General features: G+C 52.8%; 1 protein-coding gene across 1 annotated transcript in view; it reads right to left on the reverse strand.

Annotated features, from left to right (window-relative positions):
• Positions 1 to 17,679, reverse strand: part of SYNJ1 (synaptojanin 1) — a 60,004-nt gene extending 42,325 nt beyond the window's left edge. The window contains exons 1-8 of the mRNA XM_081087172.1: positions 17,612 to 17,679; positions 16,519 to 16,660; positions 4,484 to 4,570; positions 4,034 to 4,301; positions 3,120 to 3,345; positions 2,075 to 2,158; positions 1,218 to 1,279; positions 392 to 488 (exon numbers count right to left, since the gene is read on the reverse strand). Of these exons, the coding sequence (XP_080943298.1) occupies positions 392 to 488; positions 1,218 to 1,279; positions 2,075 to 2,158; positions 3,120 to 3,345; positions 4,034 to 4,301; positions 4,484 to 4,570; positions 16,519 to 16,642 (948 nt within the window). The 5' untranslated portion in view covers positions 16,643 to 16,660; positions 17,612 to 17,679. The remainder of the gene's footprint in view (positions 1 to 391; positions 489 to 1,217; positions 1,280 to 2,074; positions 2,159 to 3,119; positions 3,346 to 4,033; positions 4,302 to 4,483; positions 4,571 to 16,518; positions 16,661 to 17,611) is intronic.
• Positions 17,680 to 18,003: the final 324 nt, after the last annotated feature.

Here is an 18,003-nt window from a genome sequence, read left to right on the forward strand (position 1 = left end):
CACCAGGGGGAGGAGCACACCAGGGGGAGGAGCACACCAGGGGGGGTAGGCCACCAGGGGGGGGGGGACACCAGGGGGGGAGGACACCAGGAGAGGAAAACATCAGGGGGAAGAGCACACCGCCTTGGTCTTGCCCAGGACAAAGAGGCACTGGGGGGGGGGGGGTGGGGGGGGGGGGAGGAGGACCTTCTGCATCTCCACCACAGCAACAAGCCACTTCAGGAAAGTGTCAACTGCCTTGACAACTTCCCACAGCCCCAGGCTCACAACCTCACCCTCCACCGTTTCCTAACAGCCCGAAGGCTAACTTCTCACAGCACCACCCTTTCTCTGGGAAGCCATTGCCTCTGGCAGATCCCAGGACTAAACTGCATTGTTACACCCTCCCTACCTGGAAGGCCTTGCTGAGCATATGTTCACCTTCCTTAGATCCAAGCAGATTTATTACTATTTGTTTGCCATACAGATTCTTAAGTGTTCTAAAATGCCTGTTAAAGGAAGAAAATAAGCACATGTCAAGTGATAAAGTGACATTTTTATTCAAGAAATAAGAATCCATTATTAATCAGAACTTACATGGTTCTGTTTAAACTCACAGAACCGGCAAAACTGAATACAGATTCATTCCACGTGGTCTCAGGAACGGATGAGAACTCAGTGTCCTCTCTGATCTGGGCGCTGAGCCCCCCGTGCGGAGCTGCGGGATCCCCCTCCCTCCCCCCCGGGAGCCCGGTGCTGGCCCAGCACAGAGAACACACGCTGGGCGGGCAAGGGCGCAGGGGCCCCTCACACCCGAGGACATCACAGCCTCCGTGAGCATTTAACCCAGTGCAACCAAAACCTCATTGCACGTGATCAATATACTATAAAATGTTAATAGTGTCACAGCCACTTAAATTCTTTGCTTTGCACTAAGTGCTTGAAATCCAGTGTATACTTTACACTCCAGCACATCTCAATACGGGCCAGTTATGTACCCAGCAGCGACGCAGGGCTCAGGGCTGTGGTGCTGGGCGGCCGCCCGCAGGGAGTCTTAAGGCTGAGACCAGCGCTGCCACTGCTAGAGGTCGTAACATTGTCTCCGGTTAAGTCAGGATCAGAAGACATTTTACTTGGGAGCCAAAAACTGTAGAATGAATCTGTCAATGTAATGACCACAGGTCTCACCGCTTAACAATTTCAAACCCGAGAGCACCTGTACACAGAACCAGCCCTACCTGTCAAAGGCGGGCGCATTGGCTTCGAAGCCCCTGGACATCCGGACACGGTGTGAGCCCACCTGGGACAAGAAAGATGTGGTCACACCAACAGCCAACATGAGACCACAGACAAACCACCGCCCTGCGCAGTCACACATTCGCTGAGCACAGAGCAGGGCGCCAGGTCACTGACCACTCACCACAGTCTCTTAAAAAGACAAGTTCTAAAAAACAAAAAAAGGCAAGTTCTAGGAGTTTCTCCTCCCTTTTATTTTTTAAAATGCAACCTCATAACAAAAGAGGTAGAAGTCAGGCCATTATAAAACACTTGTAAACTAAGAGAAAATTTTAGTTGTGAAAGATACGCGTAAGCAGCGACCCCTTACACAGTGCCGACCGCGTGTGCCAGGCACTGGTCTGCGCACCTCCATTCCGTCCACACGAGAACCCTCAGCAGCAGCTGCCCTGCCACCGTCACTCCCTTCACAGACCCGCCAGGCCCAGGGCAGCGGCGGGAGAGGGAAGGTTACTCAGAGCGTAGTTTTCAGCGGTGGCATTTTCCGGCCCAGAGGCTAAGTTGTTACGTACTAAGCTACTGAGAAGCAAATATGGAAACCCTAACAATCAGTGTGCTAGGAAAACATCCAGATTTTACTATCAAACACGGCAGCTGAATTCCTACGGATGTTGAAAAAACATCACAGGGAAAAAATACCTGATACAATTCCAGGAACTCTGCACTCAGATCCTTGTTTATGAACCTAGCTGATATTATTAGATTGAATAATAGAACTCCCCAATGAACCAACAAACGATCCTGGAAACTTAAAACATATGGGAACTTTCAAGAGAGAAAAACAACGTCGAACAACTACCTGCAAGCCTGGCTGCTCCCAGAACAACGGAACCGAGCCCCGGATTTGGATGAAGGAAGAAACGGAGTCATCTAAGTACACGACCTGTAGAGAGAAGCACCGATAAAATAGTTCCGCAGGCACGGCTGCCACCTCTACGTCAGGAGACAAACTGACTAATATTGGTTGCACAGGTTGTATCTTATGACCCACCTCTCATACACAAATTGTCCTAGCAAAATATCTCCTATATATACAGGGTGGGGCAAAAGCAGGGTTATAATTGTTTGTGTGGAAAATAATACGATAATTAATAAATAATAATAATACAAGGTTAAATTCTGTTTTGCATGTACTCCTAACTATAAGGCACTTTTTCCCCAACCTGTATTAACCAGAAAAATATCCTATATAATAAAAGGCTAATATGCAAACTGTCCCCTCGACCAGGAGTTCAACCGGGCGTTCGACCAGTGGGGCGGGGCCAGCTGGCCAGCCACCCGTGGCCCCACCCTCCGGCTGACCAGCTCAATTGGCCCCCACTGGGGCAGGCCAGCCAGACCCCACCCATGCACAAATTCATGTACCAGGCCTCTAGTTAGAAATATAAGCATAGGAATCACAACTTTTAAAAAGGAATTCCTGTTAAACAGTATATACTTTTCTATTTTTTATACACATACCTTTCTATTTTCACATACTTTTTTCTTTAGTTTTCATATTTTTAAAAAATTAATTTGAAGATGTGAGCTGGGCTTGAGGTGTGGACTAAATTTGCAAATATATAGTTTCACAGCAAAAAGTATCACAATTTTTAGGTTTGGATGGTTCAAGTATCTACAGATGAGAGTTGGGATTGACTTCATTTCACAGAAAAACACTTTTCCCAAGTTGTCCAGCTCTGTCAACGGAGATTTTAAATTCACCACCAAAGTGGAGGCCCTGGCGGGCCACGCTGAGCAGTGAACCGCCTGCTCCGATTCGGAGAGCGTCCCACCCTGCTGCTGCCCGACTGCTTCCCGTGCGTCCCCCGCCCACAGGAGCAGAGCAACAAAACCCCGGGTACCTGCTCCGTCTCTACAAAATTGGCGACGTGGCCGTCGTCGTTGGTGCCCCGGACATTGAACCTGGTCCCGGCGCGCTCGCAGCTCAGCCTGGAGATGAGGCAGGCCTTGGCCTGCTTGTGAGCCGCGTAGATGGTCCTGATCTCGACGCCGCCGCACATGAGACGCAGCAGCCAGTCGTCACAGCTCACGCCGTAGTGCTGGAGGTGCAGGTGCAGAGACTGGTTCCTGGGAGAAAGGCGGGCCGCCTCAGCCCCGAGCACAGGCAGCACAGCGCCGTGTCCTCCCGGACACGCCGTCAAACCGAGGACTGAGAGTCTGCCGGCTCGCGCACGTCTCCCACGCTAGGCCTCAGGAGGCTGGCGTGAAACGAGATCCCGGGCAGGTGACCTGCGCCCAGCGCGGCGCCTTTCTTCACCTTTCCCGGGACGTGTGTCTCGTCCCTCAGGGAGGCGCAGGGCTGGCGCGAGCAGCAGAATCTGCCCCTCACCTGCGCCCCCCCGCCCCCCCTCACCACCTCCTCCTCTGCTCCTTCCACTTACTCACAGCACTGAACGTGACCCGCATCCCATTCCTACCGAGCCAAATAAAATTAAAATAACATGGGAATGTTGGCTTAGAAGGGCAATACTGCCAGAGACAAGGTCTCAAAACTAAGTACAATAAAATGAGTAACACAATCCTATTACAACGAATTCATTCCTAATTTTAAACTATAGATCTGAAAGATACTTCTGAAATGAGAGGCCAGTCGAGATCAGGGAGAGCAAATAGGTTTCATGACAACTTCTATGAAGTGACAGTGGGCGACTGCCTTGCCCGCTGAGGATTCTGGGGCAGAAGGTGTGCGGCTGCACGCCCGCTCCGCCGTCTGAGAGTCAACGCTGGCCCGCAGTGGCCCGCTTCACGGACTCACCAGAAAAACCGGTTGTCGGTCGTGTGCTCCTGCATGCGGCGATGGGCGTTAAGACTCAGGTCCAAGCTGACCCCCGAGGCAGACCACGCGAAATAGAAGTTCCCTGAGTTCAGCACCTTGCGCACTTCTGAAATGCGATCCTCATCTGAAGAGTCAGCTCGTAGGGATATAAACTCCGTGGAAGTCACTCGGAACACTTCCGATTCTTGAATTTTCCCCACAGACATGCACCCGGTGACGAGGACCAGATAATGTAGCGTGGTGTCACCTGCGGAGAGCAGACTGCAGTGACTCGAAGGATTTGAGAGAGAGTGTCAATCATTTCAGACTCCACATGGGAGCTGCCCGCGTGGTGACGTCTTTCAACCCTGACCAATCTAACCTGGGATGATGTCGGCTGACGGGAGGCTCGCCGCCTGCTCAGGTTCATTATGCTGATGATAAACTTACCCAGATTGAGTCGTAAAACACCTAGGAGTCCATAGGCATCCAGCACTTTGGAGTATGTACTCTTGATTGCCTCCTTTTCTGCAGAAGCTACAAAAGAAAAAAGTTTTAGGATCAGAAATAAGACCTGATACATCAGGTTTTATTTACCTATAAAGTCAGAGTTTCAACCAAACATTTCTAAATCTAAATGTGATATTCTTAGCAAAGGCGATGCAAAAGCACTTCCTCCGACTTGTAGCCTGAATGCTCCTCCCAAAGGGTGAGCCCAGGCGCCAGCGCAACCGACTGACCGTCCCTCCCACCGACCGCGTAACCAGGCCTTCAGCAGCTTCGTTTGGGGCTGTGCTGGTTTTTCTTTCCTCCCCGCTGACGGGTTTGACTGCTGTACGACTAGAACCACCGCTCTGACGTCCTCTCCAGGGTAACACAGGCCCGAACCAGAGCTCTCTCTGAACTGGCCTCCAGGCACCCTTCCTGTTTCGTTTCTCATCACCCCCACTCCTGCATCCCCTGCTCTCACCACACACTCTCACCAGTGCTCTCACTCGCCCTTTCACAGGCTGCACCTCCGCACAGCCTGGCCTCCTGCCTGCAGGGCTCTCCCCACCGCTGCCTCCTGGCAAATGCCCTTCACCTGACAGACACAGGCAGAAGGTCACTTTCTGGAAGGCTTTCTGCACCCCCAGCACAGCTGGTCAGAGCTCCGTCCTCGTGTCACCGACACTGTATCTGTCCTCACGCCCTTCCCTTCGCCAGGCTGCCCTCCTCGAGCCCTTCCATCCCCACACGCAGGCTAGGGTTTCACACTCAAGGACTGAGCACCGTTTACAGAATGAAATAACCACCACACAGCTTTGCACGGGAATGGGAAATCTTCCGTCTGCCTTGTCTTGTTTCTCCCACAATAAAATCAATGTTGTCTTGCTAAGGACACAGCCCACAGAACCATTTCTGTACGGCAGGCTGTTTGATTGATATACTAAGAAAAAAACAACAAAAAAACCCCACCCTCTGGAACTTTAAAGGAAAAGTCTTCCTAGTTCTTATAAATACATTGATTAAAAATTTGACAGAGAACCAAAGTAACCCACAGCTAGAATCTCAAAGGATAATTACAAACACCACCTTCTCACACCTACACATGCAGAAAGGCACGACCCTTGCTCCCTCTGCCTCCCTCCAAATCCTTTCCTCTCCCTCCCGCCACCGCCCCCAGCCCGCCTGAACCTTCCCGGAGGAAGCAGCGCTCATCTCCAAATGGCGCTGCGATGATAAACTCTGATAATACCGTGTGAGCCCCGCCCTGTGCATTCTTCTTAACGAGGAAAAAAGATTCCTTTGTTCTATGAAACTCCATGAAATACGCAGAAATATATGGTGTAAGAGAGAGAGACCTAATTGAATTATTGTCTCATTTCTCAGCAATTTAGTTCTGGAAAATAAGGTGAGCATCTCCACTGGGAGATGAGTTAGGATAAGAAAGCCAGGCCCCTTTAACACACCGTGCAAACCGGTGAATGGCTCAGGGCGCCTCCCCCCTGCCCTTCCTCTCCCACAGAGTCCCGGGCAGCCCTCTCCCCTCTCCTCCTCGGTCCGTTCTTTCTGTTGGGAATACCCGTCAGTCATCCTTCCAAATACTCGCGTCCCCCCTCCAATACCTAACGCAGACGCCACCCCCCCCCCGACCCTCTCCCTGACCCCTCTGGCTGCAGGTCAGCCAGTGTCTGAGTCACACAGCCGCACAGCACACACTGCGTCCGACTCATTTCTCTGCATCTCAGCCCAGCACCAGCCCACGCGGAGACGCCGTCCCTGCGGCTGCCGAGTGTGCATCTGCTAGACCAAGACGAATCGAGCGGCTCAGCACCAGAGGAATTGTTTTAAAATAATACATAAAACGAGGTACTTTTTTTATCCTCACCCAAAGATATTCCCCCCCCCCTTTTTTTTTTGAGAGAGAAGGGCGGCGGGGGTGGGGGGTGGGGGAGAGAGGAGAACCATCGATGTGAGAGAGACACATCGGCTGGTTGCCTCCCACACGTGCCCTGACTGGGTCCAGGGGTCTAACCTACAACCCAGTCCATGCCCCGGCAGGGAATGGGACCCATGACCCTTAGGTTCTCGGGCCGACGCCCTAACCACTGGGCACACCAGCCAGGGCAGAAGAGAAACACTTTCCCCTGGCATGGACAGTACCTGAATGCTCTCTTATTGAAATGTAACAATTCCTCACGGGGACGTCTGGAAATGCAAAGGCAATGCCGGGTGTCTGGTGGGACGTGAGGGTGGGCGTGGGGAGACAGGCGCTGTTCAATTACTTCCAACCAGGTTTAAACCAGGGGCTTGTCACCTGCTAAGGTGTGTGGGGTGCTGGGCAGAGCCAAGTGCAAGGATAATGGAAACGGAGTCCGGGCGTGTGGACAGGAAGCTCAGGTCCCTCTCCTGCCACAATGAGCTTCTGCTCACCACTGTCAACTCTCTGCTGAGGCCACGCCGCCCAGCTGGGGGACAGCCTGCCTCTCGGGCTGGCAGGGAGGGGAGAGGGAGCTATGGGGACAGCCTGCCTCTCGGGCTGGCAGGGATGGGACAGGGAGCTATGGGGACAGCCTGCCTCTCGGGCTGGCAGGGAGGAGACAGGGAGCTATGGGGGACAGCCTGCCTCTCGGGCTGGCAGGGAGGGGAGAGGGAGCTATGGGGGACGGCCAGCCTCTCTCAGGCTGGCAGGGAGGGGACAGGGAGCTATGGGGGACAGCCTGCCTCTTGGGCTGGCAGGGAGGAGACAGGGAGCTATGGGGGACAGCCTGCCTCTCGGGCTGGCAGGGAGGAGACAGGGAGCTATGGGGGACAGCCTGCCTCTTGGGCTGGCAGGGATGGGACAGGGAGCTATGGGGACAGCCAGCCTGCCTCTCGGGCTGGCAGGGAGGGGAGAGGGAACTAAAGAAAGTTAGCGAGAATGAGAGAACAGGATGACAGTGAGCGTGACCTTCCTAGAACCACATCTTGCCTGTGGCTGCACGCCCCCGTGGTTTGTGGGCAAGGGATTTGCATGCGGGCAGCACCGGGGGAGGCAGACCCAGAGCTTCGGGGCAGAAACGCTCAGCGATGAGGCGGCACAGCCGCCGGGTTCCAGATGAGACTGGAGGCTGGGTGATTCACCGGAGATCACAGAACCGGCTGCAGGAGAGCCGCTCTCCATCTCAGCACACACCAAGGGAAGAATGTTCTACGAGGCCAAGGTTTTCTCTGCGTAATTAAATAATTAAAACTCCAGCTGGAAGACATTAAACCATCCACAGTAATGTTCCACTTAAGCTACACATTTCAATCTTGGCAACAGGCCAAAATAAAAACCACCTTTCACACATGCAAGCAACAAGTATGCGCCGAATGCCTGCCTGCTCCCAGCGCCCATCCCTCTGTCAGGAAGACGGGCATCCCACAGCCATCCACACGGAGTCCCACAGACGGCACCAACTCACTCGCACTCTGCAGAAGAGGCCCCGCAGCTGCAGCCTGAAGCGTGACCAGGCGGCGAGCAATGACAAGGAGGCACAGCGTTCCGGGCAGCGCACACACAGCCCCGGCCAGCAATCCCATCGGCACGGTGTGCGCATGGGCACCGCCAGGCAGGCACAGGACGCGCACACCGTGTCATTCCTAACAGGACAGACGCCGGGAGAGCCACACACGAACATGACACGGCAGCAGAAGTGAGCCAGCTACTGTCACAGGCTACCGCATGGTGGTCTCCCACGCGGGCTGCTGACAGAAAGCAGACGCGACAGAAGACAGAGTGAACGGCTCCACTTCTGTTCAGCTCAAAGCCGGACAAGGAGGTGGGACCAGGGACCGCCTTTGCGGGTCAGGGGAGGTCACTGGGAAGGGGCAGAGGGACTCTGGAGAGCGAGCCACCATGTTCCACTTCTCCACCTGGGGCGGCGACATGCGAGTGTCACTCACACTTCATCAAGCTGAACACTGACGCATGTACTTTTCTACACGTGGGAAGAAGTTTATTTTTAAAAGTAAAATGTTGAGCAGAGAGAACAGCATGTGTAAGACCCTGAGACCAGACAGCATTCGGCACATTCAGCACCAAAAGGTCCGTGTGGCTGGAACACAGAAACCCCGGAGTGCTGGATTCTAGACTCAGTGCCAACCACTGAGGTATTAAGCGAGGGGATAATATGCCCAACTCGTGTTTTCAGAGACCGGAGCGTGGGTGGGGGAGTGGGGGCAGGAGACGGATTAAGAAGGCGAGCAGCATGGTTCATGAAAGGGGCCCCGGGGGCTGGCTGGGACAGAGCCGTAGGGGTGCGTGCTGCTAGGAGGCTGAGCGGCCTGGCCCGGGTGGAGTGAAGGGGATGAGAGGAAGTGTGCAGGATGATGCTTAGGGCGTTAGGGGATGGAGTGAAGGGGATGAGAGGAAGCGTGCAGGATGATGCTTAGGGCGTTAGGGGGTGGAGTGAAGGGGATGAGAGGAAGTGTGCAGGATGATGCTTAGGGCGTTAGGGGGTGGAGTGCAATCCATGAGGTAAGGAGCACGGGACCGAGAGCAGGTCTGGAGCGAGGAGCTGGCACGACCCCAAGGCTCACCAAGGCCCACCTCGCTTGCTCCCCTTCTCTCGGGAGCAGCGTCTGTTCGTGCCTGGAAGTTGTTTCAGACACTGGGTTGGTTTCGTCCGCTGTTATTCATGGTGGGAAGGTAAATTCAGTTACTGTTACATCGGGTTAGAAGCGAACATCCTGTTATGGTCCTGGGCTGGTTATATCTTACAGGACAATTGAGAACATCTGCTAGACCTTAAATCATGTAATGAAGTCTCATGATGGGGTTTACTGCTCGGTCAGAGAAACTGCCTTCGCCTTCTATTTCCTGATGGCAAAGTGAGTGGCAAAAAGTGAAAGCAGTGGGAGCATAGCTGGCCCCACTCATCCGCTAACCCTGCCACCCAGGCCGCAATGGGAGGGTGAGGTTGATTACTTTTTTAACTCTTAGAGTGCCGGGAATGCGATCGCGCTCCTCCTGCAGTGTCCAGTTCTAAGTCTGCTTTTATTAGTGATGATGACATTGCCAAATATGTCAATGACAATTTTGTGCAAGATATTGAATATGTAACTCCATTTACTTGCGATTCATAATTTTTTTCCTAAACTGCTGTAAAATCAGCAAAAATGCCTTGGCAATTTTAACATAGTTCCTAGGATATTGGTTGGCACTCAAAGGGTTAAAGGTTGATATTTAAGTTGACATGTGCTATTTCTATTAAATATGAACATTACAAAAATAACTTACAAAACAAAAATGAATTTTTGCAGCTCTATCATGAAGTGATACACAAGTCTACACTTCATCATTTCTGTGCAGAAAAGTCAACTCTACACAGTCACGTCTTCTCTCAGCTTGAGCATTTTTCTTACAAGAGACAGGACACTACAACTCATCGAAAGGGCAGCCGTGAAGGCTGGCAGCACTTGGCAATGAAACAGAAAGAACAACGATGCACACTGCTTGTCACCACCCACGACATTCACACAAAATTCTAGAAGCCGACATTTAACTTGGCCACCAAAGAAACACGGCCTTTAATGGCCCGCCCTAAATCAAGCCACGCCTCCCTCTACTGTATCACTAGTCCACGGCAAGGACACGCCTCCTCATCAGAACACGCTGCCCTTCACGCCTGACTTCAGTCTTCCACTAGCACCCCTTTCTTTCCCCGTTCATCCCCACTCCCCAAGTAACCACCACCACCCTCACACAGCACAGACAATAATCACCGTGGAGAAAACCAACAGAAAGACTGTGCCACTGGAGCCACCATTTCATTTCTCCAAGCCTCAGTCTCCACATCTGTGATGTGGGGTAAAGCACAGCCCAGAATTAAACGAAATAACACGTCCAATGCCACATCTCCCCATGTACGCTGAGATGCTCTGGGACACTTCCACAAACTCCCAGCAGAGCTGCGGGGTATTTTATTTTATAATCCTCACCCAAGGATATATGGAGAGAGAGAGAGTGAGAGAGAGAGAGAGACGGAGAGAGAGAGAAACACCGAAAAGAGAGAAACACTGATCAGTTGTCTCCCATAAGTTCCCCAACTGGGGATTGAACCTGCCTTTTCACAAATGGGGACAATGCTCCACCAACTGACCCACCCGGACGCGGAGGATATTTCTTTAGAGCGGAAGGGAGAGGGACAGAGAGGTAGAAACAATGACAGAGAAACATCCATCAGCTGCCTCCTGCACGCCCTCTACTGGCCGGTGGATATTTTAAATTGGAGGAAACGTGGAGATACTCAACATGTTAGCTCAGAGTTTCAGCACTAGATTGCAGTGCAGTCCTTACGACATCCTATCTTTCTGGGGCTGGGTTTGCTGGGATAAAAATCAATGCAGGTCCTGATGAGCATGGACCTATGAACCAGGAGGTCATGGTCTCTCTCCTCGTTGATGTTTCTAACTCTCTCTCCCTCTTCCTTCCTCTCTGAAAGCAATAAAAAAATATTTTTAAAAAAATCAATGTGAGCCAAAACCGGTTTGGCTCAGTGGATAGAGCGTCGGCCCGCGGACTGAAGGGTCCCGGGTTCGATTCTGGTCAAGGGCATGTACCTGGGTTGCGCGCGCATCCCCAGTGGGGAGTGTGCAGGAGGCAGCTGATCGATGTTTCTCTCTCATCGATGTTTCTGGCTCTCTATCTCTCTCCCTTCCTCTCTGTAAAAAATCAATAAAATATATAAAAACAAAAAAAAATCAATGTGAAACAGGAAATGAGGTGGCAGTCCAATCTGATTCCAAGGTTTGAGAAGCTATCCAACACTCTAAAGCCACACACATCCTATATAATAAAAGCCTAATATGCTAAGTGTTCAGTCGGCTGTTCAACCAATCAAAGTATAATATGCTAATGATATGCTAAGGCCACTCAACCACTCGCTATGATGTGCACTGACCACCAGGAGGCAGACGCTCTGACTGGCAGGTTAGCTTGCTGCTGGGGTGTGGTCAACCGGGACTGAGCGAGATGGTCTGGACATGCCCTGGAGCCCTCCTGTGGTCCCTCCCGGGCTGGCCAACCTCCTGCATCCCTCCCTGGCTCCAATCATGCACTGGTGGAGTTCCTCAGCCCTCTCACAATCCGGAACCCCTTGGGGGATGTCAGAGAGCTGATAGCTGAATGACCAGTCGCTATAATGTGCACTGACCACCAGGGGGCAGATGCTCAATGCAGGAGCTGCACCCTGGTGGTCAGTGCACTCACACAGGGGGAGCACCACTCAGCCAGAAGCCGGGCTCACGGCTGGTGAGTGCAGTGGCGGTGGCAGGAGCCTCTCCTGCCTCTGCGGCAGCTTTAGGGATGTCTGACTGCTGGCTTAGGCTGTGGGGAGCAGGCCTAAGTCATCAATCGGACATCCCCCGAGGACTCCCAAACTGCGAGAGGGCGCAGACCAGGCTGAGCACCCCGCCCCCCCCCAGAGGGCATGAATTTTGTGCACCAGGCCTCTAGTTTAACAATGCAGCAGGAAATGGGTTGGAAAAGAATGAGGTGGCTTGTGAATTTAACGACTGTGTGCACCTCACTGGCTACTTGCCCTTCCCTGTGATGGCCTTTGTATGTCTACAATTGTAGAAAGAATAGGAAAACTGAACCCTACAGAAAACTAATAGATGTCTCTTCTTCATGCAGTTTTATGACTTGCTGACATCACACCTATGCCTGCCAGGGCCAAACACAGCACACTACTTACAGAGGACCCATGCGCTACACTAACCACTGCTCCACACACATCAAACTTCCTGTTTTAATGAGTAATGCTAAAAATGGGTACAGTATACAAACACATATTGACTTCTCTAAGGATAAAACTCTCCAGAAGGGGTTTTAAATAAATAAATGCAATGAAATTAATTAATAATGAAATTATTTTCCATTTAAAGAAAAGTAACTTTAGGACAAATTAATAGTATTTATTCATAGAAGACATAAATAACATTCCTCATTTTCTTTTTCTTTTTAATTTAAATTCTTTACATTCCTCATTTTCAATCAGCATTTCAGAAAGACTTTAAGGATGTGGTTATAGTTATTTCCATCAGTATTTTTCTAAACAAGACCAAGCAATATAGATATCTTTTATATCAGCAGCTCAGTCAAATAGTAATTCTTTAAAAGAGAGAAAATAAGTTTTATAGAAAAAAGTATTTTTTTTTTTTTTAAAAAAGGATCCTGTTCTCAGAATTCTGGGTGGGCCCTGCTCTGTTTCCTAGGTGATTTTATATATCTATATATCTATCTGTATCTATCTATATGTATAGATAGATATACACACACATATTTATTTATTATTGATTCCATAGAGGGAGAAGGAGAGATAGAAATATCAATGATGAGAGATAATCATTGATTGGCTGCCTCCTGCACGCACCACACTGGGCTTGAGCCTGCAACCTGGGCCTGTGCCCTTGACTGGGAATCGAACCGTGACCACCTGGTTCAAAGGTCGATGCTCAACCACTGAGCCACACCAGCTGGGCAAAGGTATCGACTTTCACATATAGAGAATATTGCATGTCTGTCAACTTTGTTGTCTAGTTTAGGTTGGTCTTCTTCCCTGTGCCACTTCTTTAATAACCATGATGCTGCAAGTGTGAGTGAAACAGTGTACTAACGCTAGGGGTACAAAGATTTCCAAGACATGGCGTTTCCTCAGAGAGTCGGCACCCAGACAGACGCCCGCCCACAGCTCCCTGTGCGGGCGCCGCAGGGAGAGTGCTGTGGGAGCGTCAGCCTCTGTTCAAGCTGTGGGCTCAAGAAAGCTCACTATTGGCCCCATGACAACAGCAAATGCACTATAATTCTGGAAACATGGTTATTTTCCATAAATTTTGCAAGCCAAAGTTGTCTGTCCCATTTTCTATCATAGAAAGGCCTATGTAAACTCTGCTCAGAAATTGTCATCCCACCCGGCCCGTGTAATTCAGTGGTTGAGGGTGGGCCCAGGAACTAGGGCAGCGGTTCTCAACCTGTGGGTCGCGGCCCCTTTGGCAGTCGAACGACCCTTTCACAGGGGTCGCCTAAGACCATCCTGCAGATCAGATATTTACATGACGATTCATAACAGTAGCAACATGACAGTTATGAAGTAGCAACGAAAATAATTTTATGGTTGGGTCACCACATGAGGAACTGTATTTAAAGGGCCAGAAGGTTGACAACCACTGAACTAGGAGGTCACGGTTCCCCTCCCAGTCAGGCATATGCCAGGTTTCCAGGCTCAATCCCCAGTAGGGGGCTGACAGGGGGCCACCAATTGATGTTTCTACCTCCCCCCTAAAGTCAGTAAGATATTTTTAAATAAATTATCATCCCAACCCAATTCTATCAGAATTTGGGGCGGGGGCTGGAGCCCAGGCCCCGGTGTGTGAAGCCTGCCCAGGTGAGTAAAATGCACTCCCCAGGGCCACTGATTCCGTCCTCGCCTCATGACTCATTTAAGCTGGGAACCCGGCCAAATACGCAGAGTCCAGAGCTGCATTAGAGGGCACTGGCCCTAAGAGGATCCCTGATCGGAGATTATGCTCCTTGCATTTTCACCTACACCCCAGTTTTGACATGTGCCAATAATATGAGATAGCATTTCATGTGGGTATCTCTGGCATAACCACTTCTGGCAGAACCCAAGAAAATTCAGTGACGGCCAATAGCTATTGCCCAAGATGTCTAATTTCCCAACTTTACTCATTAAAGCCAGGGCCACGGGAGCCTCCGGAAATCACCAGCTTTGGGTACATGAAGGCCAAGGCCTGCTAGCGTCCCTGTCACCACCTCCTGCACACAAGTATGCAGAGACCAGCACAACCAGCACACAGAAAGTGGTCATCTCGGGAGACAGACTGAGCTCTAGGAAAGGAAGGGAAGGAAGACAGAAGAGTGGGCTGGAGGGGTGGGGGCGGAGCCTCAGGAAGGAGGAAGAGGCTCGCCCTGGAAGGTGGGGAGGGCATTCTCGCAGTCAGGAGAGCGGGCACAGCCGGGAGCGGCATGATGGTGCTGGCAGCAGCCTGGCACTCGGGGAAAGCACGAGCGTTTCCTTAGAGATCAGCGGGGACAAACAGGGTGAGGAGTCTGAACTTAATCTCACGGAAAAACGGGGTTACACTTGTGTGTAATGTAAGAAATGGTTTGGGAGAGTCTCCTGGCGGGTGAAATGCAAGCCCCAGCCGCACTGAGCTTTCGGGGCCCCGGTGTTTTCCACGCTCGGCCCCTGAACACGGCAGCTTTTCAAAATGTGACGGTTTGTCAAGTGAGCACAACAGCCCCGCACACACCTTGGCATCACTCCAGACGGAATGTCAGGGTAATTTTGTAAGTCAAATGACTTATAAAAAGGTCTGTTAGCTCTTAAACATTAAAAGTTTATAACAGGAAAACATAACATACCCAAGAGATTATACATCCATTTATGCTAGCTTTACAGAGAGGCAATATTCAAGCTTTATTTTTTTCTCCTGAAAGAATTACTTACATAGTCTAAATCTAGTACAAGAAGTAGAATTAATAAATAATGAAGATAGTATTTTTATATCCTTTCTCCTTAGAATATCAATGCCAAATGGATGGTTGGGGATTTTTTTCTTAAATCATTTTTTGGCAAAAAGAGAGCTGCTGGAGGTTTGGTCGGATGGTTACCCTTAGGGTCCCTGACCTGGGAGTAAAGTACAAATAACCCTGATCCCACAGGTAACGGTGCCTGGGGGCTGAACATCCGGATCCCTGTCATTACCGGTAAGGACAATTAAATAAACATTTGAATTTAGACAAATTAGAAAATCGGGTAATGCCATCAAAAACACAAGCTGGTAAAAAATGTCTCACATGCTAAGCCAAACATTTCCCCCAAATATTTTTAATTAAGAATTCATCAGTATAATTATACTTGTAGTAGGAAAAAATATGCTATGCAAATTAACATAGCAAGTTAAGTTTGGCGTGTTTAAGTATAAAAAACAACCTGAGTAACGTAAGTCCACACTGACTGAGTATAACCCATATTATTAATACTTATTCTTAGGAGATATAGCCACTTCCTGCTCTATGTCTCTACGAAACAAAAACATAATAAAGGCTAAGCAGTCATCACTAGAACACTCTTACCAACACCATCACATTTCAAATAACCCGACACTGAACTTATTTGCCAAAATCTTATATTAAGATAAACATTCAAATTAATATTTTTATTTTTTATTTCATGCATTTGCCCACAAGATAACCCAAAACATATTAATCTAATGTTTAAAAAATCCTCACCCAAGAATATTTTTTAATTGATTTTCAGCGAGAAGGGGGGAGGGAGAGAGAGAGAGAGAGAGAGACCTCCATGTGAGAGCAGCATCAGTTGGCTGCCTCTAAGAGAATCCCCTGGTCCACTGAGTATCAGCTGGACGCCACCCAGTGGGGGATCAAACCCGCAACCTGGGCATGTGCTCTGCCGGGGAACGGAACCCTTTGGAGGGGACCATGCTCCAACCGGCCGAACCTACCATTGTGTGTGCGATAGTGTCCTTTTCTTTCCAAGAGACCATCAAAATGATTTTTAAATATGAAGTCAATCACATATTCCACATGAAATTTTAGAAAGCGCCGACAACCCTCTAAGGCGCTGCACAAACACTGAGCAGTCTAACAGCTCGTTACTGCGATGGCGCTGGAAGAACCCTCCATTCAGCACAAACGGGAAGCCAGCCGTTCTGGACGGGGGGCGATCGAACTGCGGGAGTCCTTCTCTGAAGGAGGGTTCACTTTTCCAAGCGGCAGAGAAACCCACGAAAGCAAGAACCTGCACCCAAGACCTGCATCCACCCGCCGAAACCCCTCAGCGGGGGAGGAAAATGAAAGTTCAGGACAAAACGAGGCCGGACTGAAAGCAAAGCCAAGCCTATGGGCTGGAAGGAATCGGGGCGGGGCGGGGGGTCCCCCCTGAGCCTGGCTGGACCTGAATGACCCCCGAAAACCGAGCCCCGGGACTCACAGAGCACGGCCACCGCCCCGGACTCGAACAGGAGACACTCCTCCTTGTGCCTGGTCTCCACCATGAGGCTGAAGGGCGGGGGGTCCAGCTTGTGGTAGACCCGGAACCCCTTGCTGAACGCCATCCTGTCCGCAGAGGCAGCCTGTGGGAGCGAGCAGAGCAGATGCGGCGCGGCTCCCCGCAGCCGGCTCCCCCTCCCCCGCAGCCGGTCCCCCTGCCCCCGCAGCCGGTCCCCCTCCCCCGCAGCCGGCTCCCCCTCCCCCGCAGCCGGTCCCCCTGCCCCCGCAGCCGGTCCCCCTCCCCCGCAGCCGGCTCCCCCTCCCCCGCAGCCGGCTCCCTCCCCCGCAGCGTCCTCCTCCCCGCAGCCGGCCCCCTGCCCCCGCAGCCGGTCCCCTGCCCCCGCAGCCGGCTCCCCCTCCCCCGAAGCTGGTTCCTCCCTCTACCGGTTCCTCTCCCGCAGCCGGCTCCCCCCCGCCGGTCCCTCCCTCCCCCGCAGTCAGCACCATCCCCGCCGCCGGTGTCCCTCCCCTGCAGCCGTCTTCCCCCTCCCCCGGGCCGGTCCCCCCTCCCCGCCGCCCCCTCCCTCGAAGCCGGTCCCCCTCCCCGCCGCCGGGCTGCCAGCGCCCAGAGGCCGTGCGCGGGGAGAAGGGTTCGCTCCACCCGCAGCCGGCACTCCAGGCACCAGAAAGCAACAGCGGAGCCCTCAGCGCCGGTTCCCGGTTCCCCGCGGCAGGACCGGCCTGTCCCCCGCTGGGAGCCGCTCACAGCTTCCTGCTCCGGGCGGCCGCCGCGGGGAAGGGGCCGATTCGGAGGCGGCAGGTAGGAGGGAGGTCGCACCGCCCGCGACGGGGGCGGGGAGAGGGGACCCGCCCGCACGGCTCCCCGGGCGGCGACCCCGGCCCAGGCCACGCGGGCGGGAAGCCACGACGCGGGGCGCAGAGCTGACCGGCTGCTCGCGGTCCTGGACAGCCGGGGCCCGAGGCGCCGAGCAGCCCGGCGCGTCCACGGCGCCCGAAGCCGTCCCGTCCCGGGGGCTGACAGCCGCTGTCACCACACCCGCCCGCCGCCCGCCCTCCGCGCCGCGTCCCCTCACCGCTGCCGCCGCTGGACGCGGACCCGCCTCCGGGAAAGCCACCCGCGGCCCGGCCGCCCTGGGTCTGGAAGCGCCGCTGCCGCCCGCAGGCGCCTCCCTCCTCCCCCGGTTCCCCTCCGCCTTCGCCCGCCGCCCGGGCCGCCGCCGCCGGAAGCGTCACTTCCGCCCAGCGGACCCAGTACTTCCGCATTGCACCGCGAGGGGCGGGACCAGGCCTCTGGCGGGGCGGGGCGTCAGAGAGGCCACGCCCACTCGGGGGCCTTACTGCCGGGCGCGGGGGACTGGGAGCGGCCTCCGCGCGCAGCGGGCGTCGCCTGGGCTGGGTCCGCGACAGCAGCGGCAGGTCCCGCCGCCAGGGGTGCCGGGGGTGCCGGGTCATCGGCCGCCCCAGC

Source organism: Myotis nattereri, assembly GCF_964212035.1.
Source record: "Myotis nattereri genome assembly, chromosome: 3".
Classification (NCBI taxonomy): Eukaryota; Metazoa; Chordata; class Mammalia; order Chiroptera; family Vespertilionidae; genus Myotis; species Myotis nattereri.